The sequence below is a fragment of the Pygocentrus nattereri genome, chromosome 4, assembly GCF_015220715.1.
Source record: "Pygocentrus nattereri isolate fPygNat1 chromosome 4, fPygNat1.pri, whole genome shotgun sequence".
Lineage (NCBI taxonomy): Eukaryota > Metazoa > Chordata > Actinopteri > Characiformes > Serrasalmidae > Pygocentrus > Pygocentrus nattereri.
The window spans coordinates 5,057,679-5,076,990 of NC_051214.1; the positions used below are offsets into that span (position 1 = coordinate 5,057,679).

Consider the following 19,312-nt stretch of genomic DNA (forward strand, 5'->3'; position numbering starts at 1 on the left):
GACCACAGGACACTTTTCCACTCTGCGTCAGTCCATCTCACATGAGCTCGGCCCAGAGAAGCCGGCGGCATTTCTGGGTGGTGTTGATATGTGGCTTCGCTTTGCATGGCAGAGTTTTAACTTGCACTTGTAGATGGAGCGACAAACTGTGTTCACTGACAGTGGTTTTCTGAAGTGTTCCTGAGCCCATGTGGGAATATCCATTACAGAATGATGTGGGTTTTTAATGCAGTGCCGCCTGAGGGATCGAAGGTCACGGGCATTCAGTGTTGGTTTTCTGCCTTGCTGCTTACTTGCAGAGATTTCTCCAGATTCTCTGAATCTTTTGATGATATTATGGACTGTAGATGATGAAATCCCTAAATTCCTTGTAATTGCACGTTGAGAAATGTTCTTAAACTGTTGGTCTATCTGCTCACGAAGTTGTTTACAAAGTGGTGAATCTCGCCCCATCCTTGCTTGTGAACGACTGAGCCTTTCAGGGACGCTCCCTTTATACCCAATCATGACACTCACCTGTTTCCAATTAACCTGTTCATCTGTGGAATGTTCCAAACAGGGGATTTTTGAGCATTCCTCAACTTTCCCAATCTTTTGTTGCCCTGTCCCAACTTCTTTGGAACGTGTTGCAGGCATCAAATTCAAAATGAGTGAATATTTGCAAAAAACAATAAAGTTTATCCGTTTGAACATTAAATATCTCGTCTTTGTAGTGTACTCAATTGAATATAGGTTGAAAAGGATTTGCAAATCATCGTATTCTGTTTTTATTTATGTTTTACACAACGTCCCAAATTCATTCGTTCATTGGAATTGGGGTTGTACTAGCAAGGTGTGTATGTGTGTGTATGTGTGTGTGTGTCTGTGTGTGTTTGTGTATGTGTATGCGTGTAGTGTCTTGTGACAGTATAGCTGCATTACTTAGTTACAAAGTTTGTCCAAATTAGTACCAATGTTAAAGGGGAATTCTACCATATTTTTTCCAAATGTATGTGTTAACAGTCAATACAGTGGGTTGCAAAAGTATTCATACCCCTTGAACTTTTCCATATTTTGTCACATTACAACCACAAACATAAATATATTTCACTGGAATTTAATGTGAAAGACCAACACAAAGTGGTATACAATTGTGAAGTGGAAAGAAAATTATACATGAATCAAAACATTTTTTACAAATAAAAAACTAATAAGTGCGACGTGCAAAAGTATTCAGCCCCCTTTTCCCTGAGTGCAACCAATTGCATTCAGAAGTTGCCTGATGACTGCTAATGACTCAAAAGGGTCCACCTGTGTGTAATCTAATCTCAGTACAAATACAGCTGCTCCGTGACGGCCTCAGATGTTGGTTAAGAGAATATTGGGGAGCAAACAGCATCATGAAGTCCAAAGAACACACCAGACAGGTTAGGAATATGGTTTTGGAGAAGTTTAAAGCAGGCTTAGGTTATAAAAAGATTTCCCAAGCTTTGAACATCTCACGGAGCACTGTTCAATCCATCATCCGGAAATGGAAAGAGTATGGCACCACAGTAAACCTGCCAAGACAAGGCCGTCCACCTAAACTTACAGGCCGAACAAGGAGATCACTGATCAGAGAGGCAGCCAAGAGGCCCATGGTGACTCTGGATGAAATGCAGAGAGCCACAGCTCAGGTGGGGGAAACTGTCCACAGGACAACAATTAGTCGTGCACTACACAAATGTGGTCTTTATGGAAGAGTGGCAAGGAGAAAGCCATTGTTAAAAGAAAACCATAAGAAGTCCCGTTTGCAGTTTGCCAGAAGCCATGTTGAGGACACAGCAAACATGTGGAAGAAGGTGCTTTGGTCAGACGAGACCAAAATAGAACTTTTTGGCCACAATGCAAAACGCTATGCGTGGCGGAGAAATAACACTGCACATCACTCTGAAAACACCATCCCCACTGTCAAATATGGTGGTGGCAGCATCATGCTCTGGGGGTGCTTCTCTTCAGCAGGGACCGGGAAGTTGGTCAAAGTTGATGGGAAGATGGATGGAGCCAAATACAGGGCAATCTTGGAAGAAAACCTGTTGGAGTCAGCAAAAGATTTGAGACTGGGGCGGAGGTTCACCTTCCAGCAGGACAACGACCCTAAACATAAAGCCAGAGCTACAATGGAGTGGTTTAAAAAAAAGAATATTCATGTGTTAGAATGGCCCAGTCAGAGTCCAGACCTAAACCCAATTGAGAATTTGTGGCAAGATCTCAAAACTGCTGTTCACAAACGCTCTCCATCCAATCTGACTGAGCTTGAGCTGTTTTGCAAGGAGGAATGGGCAAGAATTTCAGTCACTAGATGTGCAAAGCTGGTGGAGACATACCCTAAAAGACTTGCAGCTGTAATTGCAGCAAAAGGTGGCTCCACAAAGTATTGACTCAGGGGGGCTGAATACTTTTGCACGTCGCACTTATTAGTTTTTTATTTGTAAAAAATGTTTTGATTCATGTATAATTTTCTTTCCACTTCACAATTGTATACCACTTTGTGTTGGTCTTTCACATTAAATTCCAGTGAAATATATTTATGTTTGTGGTTGTAATGTGACAAAATATGGAAAAGTTCAAGGGGTATGAATACTTTTGCAACCCACTGTATATATATACAGAGTGTTTCAGAGTGTTTTGATTTTGGTTTCAGTCCAGAGAAACTTGCCATCTCAGAACAGTGATAGGAACCAGACGTCTGAAGAGTTTAAGGCCTCTGAAAGCTCCCTAACAGAAAGCTATTACAAGAAATTGTTACACATAATTTGCCTGAAGCTCCAGATACTGTTTTACTGTCATTCCGAGAAGGTTTTGTATCTATCTATGTGTATATATATATTTACACCCATTTATGGTGGAGAGGAACATGCAGGGTGTTGTGAGGCAAAATAGTCCCAAAGCAAACTGATTTTTTTCAGATTCATCACTGTTTAAACATTTTTACATCTACTTTACATATATAAGATCAGAAGACTCATGTAGGCTCACTGGTGGTTCAGGATGGTACTGTGATTGTGTTGTGTTTCTCTAGAATGAAGCATTTCACATCAAACCACACTGCATGACTTCCAATCAACCACTGAATAATGAAGAAATTTTGTGTGACATTCCTTTTAAGAAACAAAATGTGATTTTACGAAACACAGTTGTGATGAACTGTGAGGGTTCTAATGTGTTTAAGCAATTCAGTAAAACACGTCATTAAGGTCGACTTTGTTTTCTGCTGCATTTATTGATGAAGTGTAACAGAACACATGTATTAAGGAGTTAACAATGTAAAATGTAATTAGCAGTGAAAAAAATCACACGAGTGTTTTTCCTCACTCACATAGTCATTTAATTGATTATGGGTTAATAGCAAGTAATAACAGAATAAAAGAAACAGCCCATCACCCCCTAGAAGGACTTTCTATATCATCCACTGCAGAAAGCTGTAAGCCAGTCTTCTCTTTGTTGCATTGTACAGTGGCCTACACAAATACTGGCACCCCTGGTAAACATGAGCAAAGTGACCAGTAAAAACATTCTTTATTACTTGTTCTCTTGATCAGGCATTTAAGCTTTTAACACAAATCTAAGATATCTGAAATCAAACAGAAGTGCGTTCCCATTCATATCGTTTATGTGGTAAAGTTCACCTGAGTTTTTATGAACAATTAAATGGTCAGCCATGCCTTCCAGTTTCACTGGGGCATAAATATAAGGTGACACACAGGCCAAATTACTTTAGTCATCCATCACTGTGAGAAAGACCAGAGAAAATGGCAGTGATGTCTGATAAATGTTGTTGAGCCACACAAAACTGGAAGTGGATACAAGAAAATAGATAAAGAGTTAAAAATGCCCATTTTTTTTCAGGGAAATAATGATGAGATTTAAACCAACTGAAGATGTTAAGAGTCTGCCAGGAAGAGGAAGTATGTTTATATGGAACCCACACACAGTGAGGAGGATGGTTCAAGTAGCCAAAGAAGGGGTTGTTTGTTGACATGAACCAGTCGGGATCTTTTCATTTCACAAAGCCATTCTAAGGTAAAGACCATTATAATTTCTGCTTGTCTTCTCACTTTTTTCATTCCTTTATTGTACATCACCATGTCTATGGAGTTACTTTGTGCCTAAAGTTTCAAATAAATTGATCAGATTAATCATTATTGTATCAGTCATCCTGATATAAGTGTATTTGTCATTGGCCGATTTTTGCTTTCATTTCTTTCTATTTCCTGATTTGCTGATATCTTCTTTACTTCTGGAATCGCTCTTCTGCTTATAAAAAATTATTGCTTATGACCTTTGACACTTTATATCAGGGGGCGGGTCTTAGAAGAGGGTGTTCACCTGCTGTTTCTATTGCATAACTGATTTGGGGTGACGGGTCTTCTGAACACATAGCCACGCATCACTCTGGAGCCATGATCTCGAACATAGCAGAGGGCATTGTACTGAGCGTAGTGCTGCCAGAGAGGGTTACGCTGACAAGTTCACCCTTATGAACAGTGTTGGTCATATTTATCGATGTAAAACGGCTTCCTGGAAATACTCTGTAAGCTCAGAGTCCTCTGTGGATCTGTGTGAGACGTAGTTTGGAAACTGAAGTACTTTGGTAAACTTAGCTGTTGAACAAAGCTGTGTCATCTATCGAGGATCCAGCTACTAATGCTAACTAGCCTAGCAGTGTCCACTAAGGGCATAGTAGGTGTGCTTGGCAGCTGTTTCAATCAGTGTTTATTAGCCTTGTTTCTGTTGACCTGAAGCTCTGCAGGGTTTCTACTACTCCTTACCTTAAAACACCTGATGCAGCTCATCAACTGACTATTGAGCCTTTCATGAGCAGATCGGGTGTGTTGGGTCAGGAAATCATTGAGTCTGCTGTAATGTAGGCTCGAGGGTTTAAAAAGTTAAGGTAGCCCTGGCATAAACACAGTAAACAGTGGAAAACACTGCTTATTATTAATCAAAAGGTGGTAGAGCTTTGTTCATTCATAAACAACTACGTTTATGTTCATCAGTGCCCAAAATAACAGTTCTGTTTGGACAGGTCAACGCAGGATCCATAAACATGTGTTACACATAAAATAAATTTTGAAAATGTTGCTCATAACCTGCTCAGATATGCCAGTACAACACTGTTAGCTGAAGCAGCACTCAGTACCATGGTTTCTGCTGTGTTGGTGGTGGGTCATGCTGAGTAGTTGTGCATTGTAGTGGAGTATATAGACTCACCCGATCAGAGCCCTCCTGGCTCAGCAAGTAGACAACAGCTATTGCATTAACTGTGGTGCTGACGTCAGGTAAGGTCTCAAGAACAGACTGCCTTGTGGTTTCTCCTTTTTGACGAGGTGGTGGACATCGGAGAGAGCTTGGAAAGTTGGGCATCCAGCCCCCCAAGTCAAACTGAGAGGGCAGAGTAAGTGAAGAGTCAATCATAATTGTTTACATTAGTATATTAAATATAAATTCAGGTAAAGCATTTGAAACCTGGCCGCTGTTGACCGCAGCATGTTGTGCAGACACTGTGAAGATCACCATGGTCACAAACTTAGCCAGCTCTTTGACAGTGCAGAAAGACTTTGGAAATCCTGAAAGTGAGGTGAGTGGAAAGGTTTTAAACAGGATTTTTAATTAAGGATCGAAAACAAACAAACAAACCAAGAAATAAAAAGACATACCAGCCTGACTTTGTTCTAGCTGGCCGTTTTTTCGTATCTCGGTAAGCCAAGCCTGCAGCTCGTCGTCTGCCTGAACATCTTGATCAACGTAGTAATGCGACACAAATCCAAACACAAAGCTAGTGGATAAAAACATTTAGTTATTTTATTACGAAATGGATGAAAAGATTGTAAATATTACAGTAGAACACACACACATTGACTAAGCCACTTATCCTCCTGGGCCATGTGTCCCAGAGGTTATTGGATGGATGGTAGGAAACACCTTGGACAGGTCACCAGTTCATCACAGGGCAGACAGACAGACATATACATTCACAACTGGGGACAATTTAGCATCTGCCTCGCTGCATTTCTTTTGACAAACAGACACAGGGAGAATTACATACAGATCACTGGTCACCCAGCTGGGGAACTGAACCCAGACTCTTCTTGCTCTGAGGTGACAACACTACCCAATGCACAACCGTGCTGCTCTGAAGCGGAACGATGAATTTCAAAAGCGGGTCAATTAGGAAGGTTAGGAATTCCACTGCTGTTAATCAGATGATTAAGTTAGCCTGCAAAAGCCTGCATAAAACAGCCATAAAGCAGCCATAAAATGGTCAACCCCTTTGATCATTTAAGCACCATTGCGTCTCTTTAGTAAGTCATGACAACCGCTTTTTAACACCAAAATATAAACTGCGAAACGTTAGTAAATCTGCCCCAAAGAATTTTCTTGCTCCCATACTTGAAAATGATGTCCCACAGCTTCAGACCATCATCCCTGTAGTAGTAATGGGGAATCTTCTCCAATCCCCTCTCCTTGATATAATCCGGAATACAGAGGGAGCTGTATGTCAGAGAAGAGGCTGCTCTTTTCAGGAAGGTCATCATGGAGTTGTTTCCAATGGCAGTAAACTATATAATGATGACAAACATAATTAACCATCATTTAAAGAAAGTGTTACTGTTATTTCACATTGTCCACACTGTACTGCAGAACATCGCCACAGTAAAGATGTTCACCTTAGGGAAAACCCCATCCTCTGAGATCAGCACACTCCTGGCCATGATGTTGATCTGGAGATTGTAGCGAGTGTGAGGTATCAGGAGCTGGAAGAGGAAGAGTGATAAAGCACTTTTACTATGATTAATTGCTCTGGTCTGTTCACTGGACCTTACGCTAGCCGCTAGCTGTTAACTGGTAACTCTAACTGACCAACTTCCTCAGCTTATGAGCTGTCTTTCTCATGTGTAGGGTGTCTTTCTCTTCTTGAATTTGCATGTAGACCTAATTAACAGTATTTGGGTCATTCAAAGCTGCCAATAAATTCGATGCAGTGATCCTGATATATGAAAAGGTCAAAGGTCAAACAAATGAAAAATCTGCTTGACCCAGTCACAGGAAAAGGAAGATAAGGAGAACTTTCCACTGCTCATGTTGACAAATGCTCATGGGGTCATCATTAATAGTGAAAGCCTGTGAGGTACTAAAAGTCTCCCTTCTCTGTGGATGTGTAGCAGTCTGATGAAAACAGGCTATTTGACTTATTGTTCATAACTAAATTAAGACCAAAATAAACTACAAAAACATACATTTATGCTGCAACGTCCACCAACAAAATTTTCTATAACCTGTCACAGGGACAATGGCATAAAAAGGGTGCAGTTTTGACCACCTTCAATGATGTATATCAATATAGTGATGAAGTAACAATGACTGAAAAGAATAAAATGTGAAACAAACAAAATGTAACAGTGTTTATTAACATTTTAGAATAATCTGATTGTGTTGTATAATGATGTGCAAATCATTTAAACCCTATATTTCATTGAAAATAGTACAAAGATAAAATATCAAATGTTGAAACTGAAATGTATTGTTTTTTGAAAAATATACACCCATTTTGTATTTGATGCTAACAACACGTGTTTACCGCTGTGTTTCATAATTTCTTCTTTTAACAACCCTCTGTAAGCATTTAGGAACTGAGGAGACGCTGTTGTAGTTTTGAAAGTGAAATGTTGTCCTGTTCTTATTTGATACAGAATTTCAGCTGCTCATCAGTTCAGAGTTTCCTCAAAATACACCAAATGTTCTCAGTGGTGAGAGGTCTGGACTGCAGGCAGGCCAGTCTAGCACACAGACTCTTTTAAAATGTAGCAGTGCTGCTGTAATACATGCAGAATGTGGTTTGACAAGGCCTTCCCTGAAAAAGACGTGGTCTGGATGGCAGCATATGTTGCCAGAACATGTATAAATTGTTCAGCATTAATGGTGCCTTCAAAGATGTGCACATCACCCGTGCCCTGTGCACTAATGCACCCATATACAATCATGTATCAAAACACTGGCTTTTGGACTGTGCACTAATAACAAGCTGAGCGGTCTTTAGCCTAGAGGACACGATGATGTCAAAAAAAATGATCAAATGTGGATTCATCCGAACACAGGACACTTTTCCACTTCCCCTCAGTCAATTTTAAATGAGCTCAGGCCGAGAAAAGGTGGCAGTGTTTCTGGATCCTGTTTCTATTTGGTTTCTTCTTTGCATTTTAGCAGTGATTAACTATTTTCACAAACAGTGGTTTTCAGAAGTGTTTGAGCCCATGCAGTGATTTCCACTACAGAATCATGTCTGTTTTTAATGTAGTGCCATCTGAGGGCCCAAAGATCACGGCTAGCAAATACTGTTTTTTGGCCTTGTCCTTTGCATACAGAGATTTGTCCATATTCTCTGACTGTTTTTATTATATTATGTACTGTAGATGATGAAAAGCAAAAGTCCTTTGCTACTTTATGTTGAGAAACATTATTGACTTGTTGCTCTATTTGATCGTGCAGTCTTTCACAGAGTGGTGAACCCCTCCTCATCTTTACTTCTGAAAGACTCAGCCTCCCTGAGATGCTCCTTTATACCCAATCTAGTTATTGACCTATTGGTAATTAACCACCAGGTTTTTTTTGGCATTACACAACTTTACCAGCCTTTTGTTCTCTTGTCACAACTTTTTTGGAATGTGTTGTTGGCATCAAATTCAAAATGGGTGTATGTCTTTCAATAAACAATAAAATTTCTCAGTTTCAACATTTGATTAGTTGTCTTTGTATTATTTTCAATGAAATATAAGGTTTAAATGATTTGCACATCACTGCATTTTGTTTTTGTTTATATTTTGCACAGCGTCCCAACTTTTTTGGAAATGGTGTTGCTTCTGCACTAGCTGTGTATTGGATTGTTTATTTTGTGGGCATTGTCAGTAATATAAATCAAAAGTGCAGTATAATACATCTCTAAATATAGAATAGTTGCAGCATTTGTTTATACCAATGTGCATGTAAAATAAGTGCATATACTTTTGTACAGAATTGGCATATGCATAAATTATTAGCACTATTGTTATTTTCTATCTGTAAATTCACAATTGGTGGAAACTAGGCCTTGTGTTAGCAATGCTAATGTACAGCTGTCTTTGAGTGTACCAGTTTGATAAATCCACGCTGGAGTTGTATCGCGGCTGAGCTGACAGTGAGATACTGGTTAAAAACAAGGATGCAGTGTTAGGCTGTGTAAGTGTTGGAGGAAAGAGGTCACCTTAAACAGCGGATGACATGAAGGCAAGTTGCGCATCGTTGCCACAGTGAAGACCTCCCCCATCAGGTGAGTGTGCAGCAGATGGAAGTTCAGCTCATGTTCATTAAACTCATTTCTCACAAAGATCTTCGCCAACAGCCAATCAGTCTTGGAGTCGGAGGGCAGAAAGATGGGATTCCCTGGTCCAGGCTCCTGGTTCAACTGAATACAAAAAACACCACAGCTTACACAAAAGTACAGTTTAGTTCTGGAGCAAGCCAGCCACCAGCACTGAACTGTATTTTTAAATGAAGTACAAAACTATATAAGATTCCATATTAACAGCAGTCCTAAAAGTAGATAAAGAGAACCCAGTTAAACAAATGACACAAAAATATTATACTTGGTCATTTGTTTTTTTAGGAAATTGATCCAATATTACATATTTATGAGTGGCAAAAGTATGTGAACCCGTAGGATTAGCAATTAATTTGAAGGTGAAATTAGAGTCAGGTGTTTCCAATCAATGGGATGACAATCAGGTGTGAGTGGGCACCCTGCTTTATTTAAAGAACAGGGATCAAAGTCTGCTCTTCACAACACATGTTTATGGAAGTGTATCATGGCCTGAACAAAGGAGATTTCAGAGTTGTTGATGCTCATCAGGCTGGAAAAGGTTACAAAACCATCTCTAAAGAGTTTGGACTCTACCAATCCATAGTCAGACAGATTGTGTACAAATGGAGGAAATTCAAGGCTGTTGTTTCCCTCTCCAGGAGTGGTCGATCAACAAAGATCACTCTAAGAGCAAGGCATATAATAGTCACAAAGGACCCCAGGGTAGCATCTAAGAAACTGAAGGCCTCTCTCCCATTGGCTAATGTTAATGTGGACTCATGAGTCCACCATCAGGAGAACACTGAACAACAATGGTGTGCATGGCAGGGTTGCAAGGAGAAGCCACTGCTCTCCAAAAAGAACATTGCTGCTCACATGCAGTTTGCTAAAGATCACCTAGACAAGCCAGAAGGCTATTGGAAGAATGTTATGTGCACGGATGAGACCAAAATAGATATAAATATAAATAGAATAAATGAAAAGCTTCATGTTTGGAGAAAGGAAAACACTGCATTCCTGCATAAGAACCTTATCCCATCTGTGAAAAATTGTGGTAGTATCATGGTTGGGGCCTGTTTTGCTGCATCTGGCCAATCTGATGATATTTTAGGTCATATTTAGGCAGTATTATAGAAATTTCTAAAGGGTTCACAAACTTTCAAGCACCCCTGTATATGCATACACATATTAATAAACATGTTTAAATTTGCAGTTTCATTTCAGTTTTTCAGACATATAAACAAAAACAGTATAATCTGCCTGTACTGTAAATGCTCCATCTACCACCCTGAACAACCCACCACCACCCCAACGCCAGACACTGGACCTAGATGAAGCTGAACTAACGGTGAGAAAATGGAATATAACTCCTTTGAAATGACAGAAGGTTTCCTGCTTTTACCTGGATGGCAATCGGCATCAGTTTGCCCTGAGTGCTGAAAAGCAGACAGAGTGGAGCAGCCAGATACTGCTTTTTCTTGATGATCTCATTTCCCTCAAGGTCTCTCAGTCTTTCATAGTCACAGAGGAAGATGTTTCCCTTCTGATTGAATACAAAAGAAATTGAACACAAAATAAAAATAGTGCTAGAAATAAGTAAATATATAAATAAACAGACAACTGTTACAAATTAAGTGTGAAATCAGATGGTTTAAAAAATGATCGATTTGTTAAATGGTGTCTTTTTTACCTTCATTTCTGATTCCAATGAGCTCGTATCTGGTAAAAAACTTTTGACCATTTCATTGGTGACCGGGAATTTCTCAGGCAGTTTTGAGCAGCACTTGATGATCATGGGATTCAGGCCATTTAGAAACTGGTATCCAAAGAATTCATCCGTTTTCCAAATCTTCTCCACGTATTCTACAAAAAATAGACAAAGAAATAAGCCCCAGCAGGGAGATACTATGAAAGCTACACTATGTAAGATGTGGGGATTTGGAGACCTCTCTGGTGGAAGTGTGTAATTGCATTTAACTTGTGCAAGAACATTTTGTAAAGTGAGTTGTGCTTCGGACCCCCTCCCCGAGTGGATGTAAGCATTTTGAAAGATAATTCAAAGGGAACGCAGTTTCAATGACGTGTCTCAATGACGTGTCTTCTGTGGATGTGAATAAATGATCTACTATTGTCATCATATCTTCATCACTATAATGCTGATTATACATTTGAGATATTTAAGTATCAGACCAAACCTTCTTTCTGACTTGCATAAAGACGTATGACGTGGTGTGAAGAACTCCTGACCTGAAGCCTCTGGCTTTTAAACGTTTATTTCGGGCTTTACAGGGCGACTCACAGCAGTGCAAACTCATAATATTTTACCTGTTTTTGTTCTCCTGACTCAGTGACTCAGTTTTAATTTAAAAAATCTTACATAGTGCAGCTTTGATGTGGATTCACTGGTGGTGTTAAATTACCTAAAGTCTTTGTCTTGTCGGAGATCAGCCGACTGAGGTCTTCAAACCTACTCCAGGTGGCATATGAAGGGCATTCCAGTTTCAGCTTCATGAAACTGAGAAAAATATATATCGATGCATAAATGGAGATCCATCAACATGCAAACCTGACAGTGAAATTATGGATCATTCAAATACAAAACTTACGCTGCAATTGAGCTGAAATTGAATTCTTTTTCTTTGGTGAAAGAGAATCTGACCTCATGGGGCAAATCATGTGGACTTTCAGCACATACAACTTGAGGTAATCCCGGAGCAAATGGACGCCAACTGTAAGACATAAATACATAATATATAAATGCACAGAGCTGGATTGCAGGAGACGCATTGTGTTGTTACACATTTGAATGTAACTTCAAGGAGAACAAGTGTCAGACCAAAAGTAAAACGTAGCTGTGCTTGTGCACATCATGTGTTTTAATAATTTGGTTGATCTTCGATCACATTATTATCACCAAACTATCACCATACTAAAGTATTCATTCTGCTATCTCAAGTGAATTTTCACTTATTTATTTATTTTCCTATTTTTCTATTTGTAGTCAAGTTACTCCAATTGATCTTTACACAGTGTTAGGAAGGGTCTCCTAGAACAGTGCTCTCCCCCAGAAACCAGAGAATGAAGCGATAAACCTGCTCGGCAATCCTACTAAGTCCCAAGACAGAGAGAGCTCTCGATGCAATAATGAACAACACTCTCGTAGAGAGATAAGAGTTTTATTCATAAAGCACACAGAAGAAGGGGCAGTCCCCTCTTTATAAACACAGAGAGCCCGTCCCACGTGCACGCAGGCAGCCAGGAAGGGCCCGACCACATTCTAACATATGTCGTAACCTGCTGGTCCATACATGGAGTTGTTTTTCTCCATCTCTGGATGTGCTCAGTTCAACATCAAAATCCAGTAAGTCAAAAGTGCAAGTGGTTTGCAGAATAAAAGAGGAACAATAGTTATTAACAGCCTGTAAGTATGCACAAAGGGCAGACACCCTTGCACCCTCAGCAGTGTCTGATTTTATTAATACATGTTAGTCACCGGGGAAGAGACAGGCCAAAGGAAAGTTAACCCTTTCACACAGGGACCACAACCACCCATTAGTCATTAGAGAAGACAAGGGAGATTCATAACTCTGGGTCTTGCAGAGTGTTATGTCCAGCTTTGAATCACTTTAATGTACAAAAAGCCCTCCCTGGCTCGTAAGTTATCAGTCAAATTATGTATTTTTGCATTTAGATACTTTAATATGTTACAATGTCAATGTTTTTCATTTCCGCTAAAGCATAGTTTTGGCTCCATAAATTGTTAGGATATAAAAGACATTGTTCAGAGTGGCTTGATGTGAAAAGCTCTACTGCACCAAAATTTACTGAGTCAGAATTTTTCACAGCGGTGACGACAAGATGTCTGAAGAGTTTAAAAGCTTGTTTATAGAAAGATATTAAAGGTGCCATAGAATGGAAATCTGCGTTTACATGGGCGCAGTTCAATAAGGAGAGTTTGGTCCATGGAACCGACATACCATTAACCTCAAACACGTCCGTCTCTCCTTCAAATGTAAAAACGAGGCCTATTTAAAAACACAAAAACTGTGAGGTAATAGTCTTGACTCACTAATATTCACACACCCAAACTTTACAAACACCAGTACGGCAGATATTATGAAGAACCAGGCTGTGGAGGGGCTGTCTTTTTGTCAAGAATCCAAGCTATTAATGATGGGTACGACTGGTGCTCATCTTTAAAATAAGGCTGACCTTGTTTTCCTATCTGCCAGCTCCTTAATCAAATGTTGCGTTCCGCCTTAAATGCTGCAGCTTGTACAGGCACCAAACTGTAACTGCCTCACTTTAAGAACGGAAAATTTGCAAAAACAAGCTGGCGAATAGGAAGCCAGCTTTAGCTCCCACATCTTTAACCATCTTTAACAGCATTCTGGGCAACTTTAGTTCAAAGTTATTCGTTTGTTCTGCACATTTCACTCCAGACAGTTTCTCAAACCTTCAACAGCATCAAGCAGCTTTGCTCAGTGTTTGACCCTGAAGAGACTGAAGAAACAGAGGAGCATTTCCACCTTATTATTAGCATCACTACCCCAACTGCAACCTGTAAGTAGCCATGCTGTGGGATTTTATCCACTTTTTAAAGCTTGAAGTCTTAACTTGAAAGATTCATAGTGAGCTACCAACTTTCATAGCTTTGTTTCGTTGACATTGAACACTGTAGGTAGTCTATGTGATGTTAGCTACTAGCAAACTCCAAGTAACTAGCATTTTATTTTGTGTGGCTTCTGTGTGAACCATATCACTGCCTTGCTGTAGACCAGCCAATCAGAGCAGAACTCATCAAACTATTAATCAGCCCCCCAAAAAGGGAACAAAACTTATTTCATTCTAGGTTCATTCAATCATAATGTTGGAAATGGGCATGTAAAACCACATCTGGGCTTTTTGCATCCTGACCAAAATCACATACCTTCTATATGGACACCAGAGAGCATTTTAAAAAGCTGAATGAATGCATTCTATGGCACATTCAAATAAAATGTTTGTTAATACACTGCCTGATGTCTGAGACTGGAGGGGTACATGCAGAGCATTGTGTCCAGATTTTCCACTATTTTACCATCAACATTACATATAAAACTGGCTTTACTTTATCTAGACTACTTTATTTATCTAGACCCCTGGTTCCTTTCACTACAACTGAAATCTGAGTCTGTTAGTTTGTTAATGCAGACAGATGGCCAACGTTACTGCTAGGGACCAAAATAAAGTATCATGTCCGTATTTATTAGCCTCTACATCAGTGGCTGTGCTAGCCATCAGGATCTCCTATTGTGAGAAGATTCCCTGTGGCTGTGTTGTGGTTTTGTGAAATGAATGCTGGGTATTGTAGTGAAAAAAACGCTGATAAATAAAAACACAACAAGGACACACAATTAGGAATTGTTTCAAAGCAACAAGGTGGAGGCACACACAGTATATTAAATGCTATTTAACATATTAAATAGTTTCTTTCACCACAGGCTTTCTACACGTTTAACACAATTGATCATCACATTGCATTTGATTACGCAAAGAAGTCTGAAAAGCCTGAGCTGCGACGTGTAAAGCAGTGTGCGCGTGTAAATAAGAACATGAGTGATGTTCACTTACTTGAAGTCTTGGCGCCTTCTCTTCAGGTTCTCTTGTCTGTGTGCCATCAGTTCAGGAGCTTTGTCCTGGGTTTTTAGTGTGGCTACATGGGAAATGCAAAATATATTTAATAACTAAAAAAAAATATTCCTGCCTTGTTAATGTACATGTTCTTGATGTTCAATAATGAGTAAATATTTGCTGGCATAGCAATATTGTACAGTGAACTGCTAAACTGAATTGTAATTCAGCATTTTTACACACCTACAGAATCCCTGAGAGTCAGCTTCTTCTCACAGCTCATCCAGCGATGACATGGAAAAAGAATACGGTCTCCTTCAGGTGTTGTTACAATGATTTTGGAACAGAACCACTCATCGTCAATTAATGGCATAAAGGATGGTGACTTAGCTTCCAGTTCAACCAGTAAGAGTTGGCCGATATTTTCTTTGCACTCGACTGTGAACGTTTGCTCCTGTTGGGACACAAAAGTATAGACATTTTAGTTAATAGTTTAGGTAGTTGTGCCAGGCACCTGAACCCTGGAGGGCAATGAGAGCCGCAAGAGTTGGCATGATGATGGCGCCCCAGTCCACCTTCAAGGAACTGGCACTTGGGACTCTCATAGCTCTTGTCAGCATCCGGGACTCAGTAATATCCATCATCATCATCATCATAGTCCAGATAGGGTCGCGGTAGCAGGCGACAGAGCAGAGAATCCCAGACGACCCTGTCCCCCGCAACTTCCTCCAGCTCATTCCTGGGGACTCCAAGGTGCTGCCAGGCCAACTTATAGATATAATCCCTCCAGCAGGTCCTAGGATGTCCCGGTAGGCCGTGCCTGGTACACCCCCACCGGGAGGCGTCCAGGGGGCATCCGGATCAGATGCCCAAACCACCTCAGCTGGCTCCTCTCAATGCAGAGGAGTAGCGGCTCTATTCTGAGATCCTCATGGATGGCTGAGCTCCTCACCCTATCGAATAGAGTGTAGCCCGCCACCCTGGGAAGAAAGCTCATTTCCGCCATTTGTATTCGCGATCTTGTTCTTTCGGTCATTGCCCACAGCTCATGACCATGGGTGAGGGTCAGGATGTAGATCAACCAGCAAATAGAGAGCTTTGCCTTTTGGCTCAGCTCCCTCTTCACCACTACAGTCCGGTACAGTGACCACATTATTGCTGCCAACTGTCCCAGCCTGTTAATGGAACTTGTCACACCAGGAGCCTCTGGCCCTGACTCCCGTGAGGGCGGCACATCTCCCAGATTAAGGAGTTCCTCAAAGTGCTCCTTCCACTGACTGACAACATCCTCATTAGAGTTTCTCCACCCTTTGCCAAATACAGCTTGGGCGCAGCCACCCCGACCGCTCCTGAGTCACCGGACAAATGTCCAGAACCTCTTTGAGGCCGAACGAAAGTCTTTTTCCATGGCCTCAACAAACTCCTCAATTGCCCTGGATTTGGCTTCTGCCACTGCTGCACCTGCCACCTTTGCAGCTGCCACCTTTTTAGCCTATCTGTACCTATCTGCTGAATCGGGAGTTCTTCAGGCCAACCAGTCACTAAAGGCCTCTCTCTTAAGCTTGACGGCCTCCCTCACCACTGGTGTCCCCCAGGAGATTCTTGGGTTACCGCACCGACAGGCACTCACAAGCTTTTGGCCACAGCTATGCCTGGCAGCTTCCACAATGGAGGTTTTGAACAGGGTCCATTCAGACTCCATGTTCCCTACCTCCTCTGGGACATGAGAAAAGCTCTCCTGGAGGTGAGAGTTGAAATCATTCTGAACAGGGGCCTCCGACAGTTGTTCCCAGCACACCCTCACTATTTACTTGGGCCATCAGTCTTCCCTGCTATCTGATCCAACTCACCAACAGATGCTCAGCACCTCTCTTCAATCGAGTGTCCAGAACATATGGTCCCAAGTCAGATGAAACAACAACAACAAAGTCGATCGTTGTCCTTTGACCCAACGAGCTCTGGTACCATGTACACTTATGTCTATTAACAATTCACCATTCGGGTTTCGATCGGGCAGGTCATTCTTCCCAATCACACCTCTCCAGGTCTCCCAGTCATTGCCATCGTGAGCATAGAAGTCTCCCAGTAAGACTATGGAGTCTGTAGGCGGGACTCTTTCCAGAACCCCACCCACTTGTTCCAAGAAGGCCGAATACTCTGACCTGTTGTTTGGTGCATAAGCACAGACAACAGTCCAAGTTTTCCTCTCTGCGATTTTAATTCGCATTGAGGCGACCCTCTCGTCCACTGGGACTCAAACTGCATGGTCGCCAGCTGGGGACTCGTGAGTGTCCTCACACCTGCCCAGCGCCTCTCATCCTGTGCAACCCCTGAGTAGGAGACGGACCAACCCCTATCCAGGAGTTTGGTTCCAGAGCCGACACTGTGGGTGGAGATGAGCCCAACTATATTTAGTTGGTACCTCTCAACCTCCTGCACAAGTTGCGGCTCCTTCCCCCCCAGTGAGGTTACATTCCACGTAGCAAGAGCCAGTTTCTGCTGCAGAGGGCCTAGGCCACCAAGGGCCTCCCTGCAATCTCCCACTGCATATACGACACTGCACCGCTCTCCCATGCTGGACCTTGCGGGTGGCGGGCCCAAATGGTCTCCCCACATTGCCTCTTTGGGCTGAGCCCGGCTGGGTTACGTGGGCTGCCCGGCCACCAGGCGCACGCCGTGGAACACTACCCCCAGGCCTGGCTCCAGGGGTAGGTCTCCCAGGCAGGGTATACAATTTTTTGTGTATGTTGTGCATGGTGGGGTTTGGATCACAGTAGTCTAGGTCTTCACTCCAGACCTGTTTGCCCTGGGAGACCCTACCAGGAGCATATTGCTCCCGACGACTTAGCTCTGAAGATCCCTAGACCACACAAGCCCTTCCGCCATGACAAGGCCCCGATCCAGGAAGGGCTCAGTAATATGCACATATTAATTGCCTTCCACCATGGACACATTCTCTTCTATGAGATATCAGGCCATTCTGACTGGCTCCACTTTCAGGCTTCATCTTGATTTCACACAGACCTTTTTTTTTTCAGAAAGTAGTTTAATGTGATAAACAGAATTTGCCCTGTGTGATTTTTTTTTTTTTTGGAGAGCTAAATGTGATTTTAAGCCAAAATAATCTCCAAAGAAAATGTCATTTTTTTTCAGTTCCCCTGTTTTCCTATAAGGTCATTCACATGTAAAACTGACTGCATTTGGATCAGACCTGATCACACCTTTTTATTTTAATTCAAGAATTTCTTTTCTGTTTTTCTGAAAATCTTTAATATAACAGGATAAAAAATAGCCAGAAATGTTAAAAACTGACCTTTTTAAAAGTAAAAAAAATCTCATTTTAACTTGCAACCGTGCAACCACCATGCAACCACTTACTTCAGTGATTTTTAAAAACGTATTTATTTAGTAAAAACACACAAACCAAATTTAAAACTTTGGATTTTTATTTTTAATTATTTAATAATATATTTATTTATTTATAGTCCTATAAACAGAGAACTGAATGAACTTACCGATCCAGCCCAAAAGCCTGTTACTGTGTGAAGATGATGTGGTCCACTATTACAGATTGCGCCAATTAACTTGATGTAGATCCTGTTAGAGGTCCCAGCAAAAAGAACGTCACCAGTGGAGACCTGGACTGTGTACTTGCTCATGGTGACCCTGAGTTTAAAGATGGAAAACACGTGCAATATTGTACATCTGGTCATTTTCAGATTTGTATTGTGGTTCCAGCCTGGACTTAATATGTTCACGGTAAATGTGTCTGTTTTGTAAATCACTGTATCTTCCATGGATTTCTAAAGGACACAGTTACAGTTTAGCTAGAGTATATACAGTGTAAACATAGAATACTGTATAATAAATAATAATAGATAAATAATAGAATAGATCTGTAGCTCATCATCATCATCATCATCATCATCATCAACATCATCATCATCATGATCTCTCACCTGATGCAGGACTGATACTCAGTGCAGACTGTTAACTCTTCAGCAGCTGTTTGCAGAAAGAACTCAGCAACCTCTGCAGACGTGACACAGCCTTTCCAGCTGTGCTGCTTTTATGTTCTCACTGACACCTCTAACCAAGACCCTCCCAGAGAGGTCTGTGTCTTAGATTTCACTGGAATTGGAAATGGGACAGTGATGACAGATGTTCTATTAGTGAAACTGTAAGAAATTTATTACTAAACCAAACCACAGGTTTACAGAGATGTTTAACTGGACAGTGTTTTTTGCTCAGAAAACATTAATATTTGGACAAAAACAACACAATAACTAGTGATTTTATATATGCAAACATTTTAGGGCCAGAATTTCTAAACCTCTCCTTAAA

The 19,312-nt window shown here is 41.1% G+C and overlaps 1 protein-coding gene across 1 annotated transcript; it reads right to left on the minus strand.

Annotated features, from left to right (window-relative positions):
• Positions 1–4,343: 4,343 nt before the first annotated feature.
• On the minus strand, positions 4,344–18,627 carry LOC108437533 (hydroperoxide isomerase ALOXE3-like). Its single transcript, XM_037537826.1, has 14 exons — positions 18,484–18,627; positions 15,212–15,422; positions 14,969–15,050; positions 11,962–12,084; positions 11,776–11,870; positions 11,046–11,218; positions 10,758–10,898; positions 9,260–9,460; positions 6,690–6,776; positions 6,412–6,581; positions 5,679–5,797; positions 5,488–5,588; positions 5,233–5,403; positions 4,344–4,463 (listed from the first exon to the last, which is right to left on the minus strand). Exons 1-14 carry the CDS (start codon positions 18,625–18,627, stop codon positions 4,344–4,346), a joined length of 1,938 nt encoding a protein of 645 aa, XP_037393723.1.
• Between the last annotated feature and the right edge of the window lie 685 nt (positions 18,628–19,312).

What these genes read in the sequence shown, in the direction of transcription:
- LOC108437533 (XM_037537826.1), bottom strand. Translation starts at nt 18,627, where the DNA reads ATGAGCAAGTACACAGTCCAGGTCTCCACTGGTGACGTTCTTTTTGCT. An exon ending in AGGATGGGGTTTTCCCTAAG is followed by an intron (nt 6,582 to 6,689) that starts GTGAACATCTTT and finishes ATCATTATATAG; the next exon opens with TTTACTGCCATTGGAAACAA. An exon ending in CTGTGGGACATCATTTTCAA is followed by an intron (nt 5,798 to 6,411) that starts GTATGGGAGCAA and finishes TTTATCCACTAG; the next exon opens with CTTTGTGTTTGGATTTGTGT.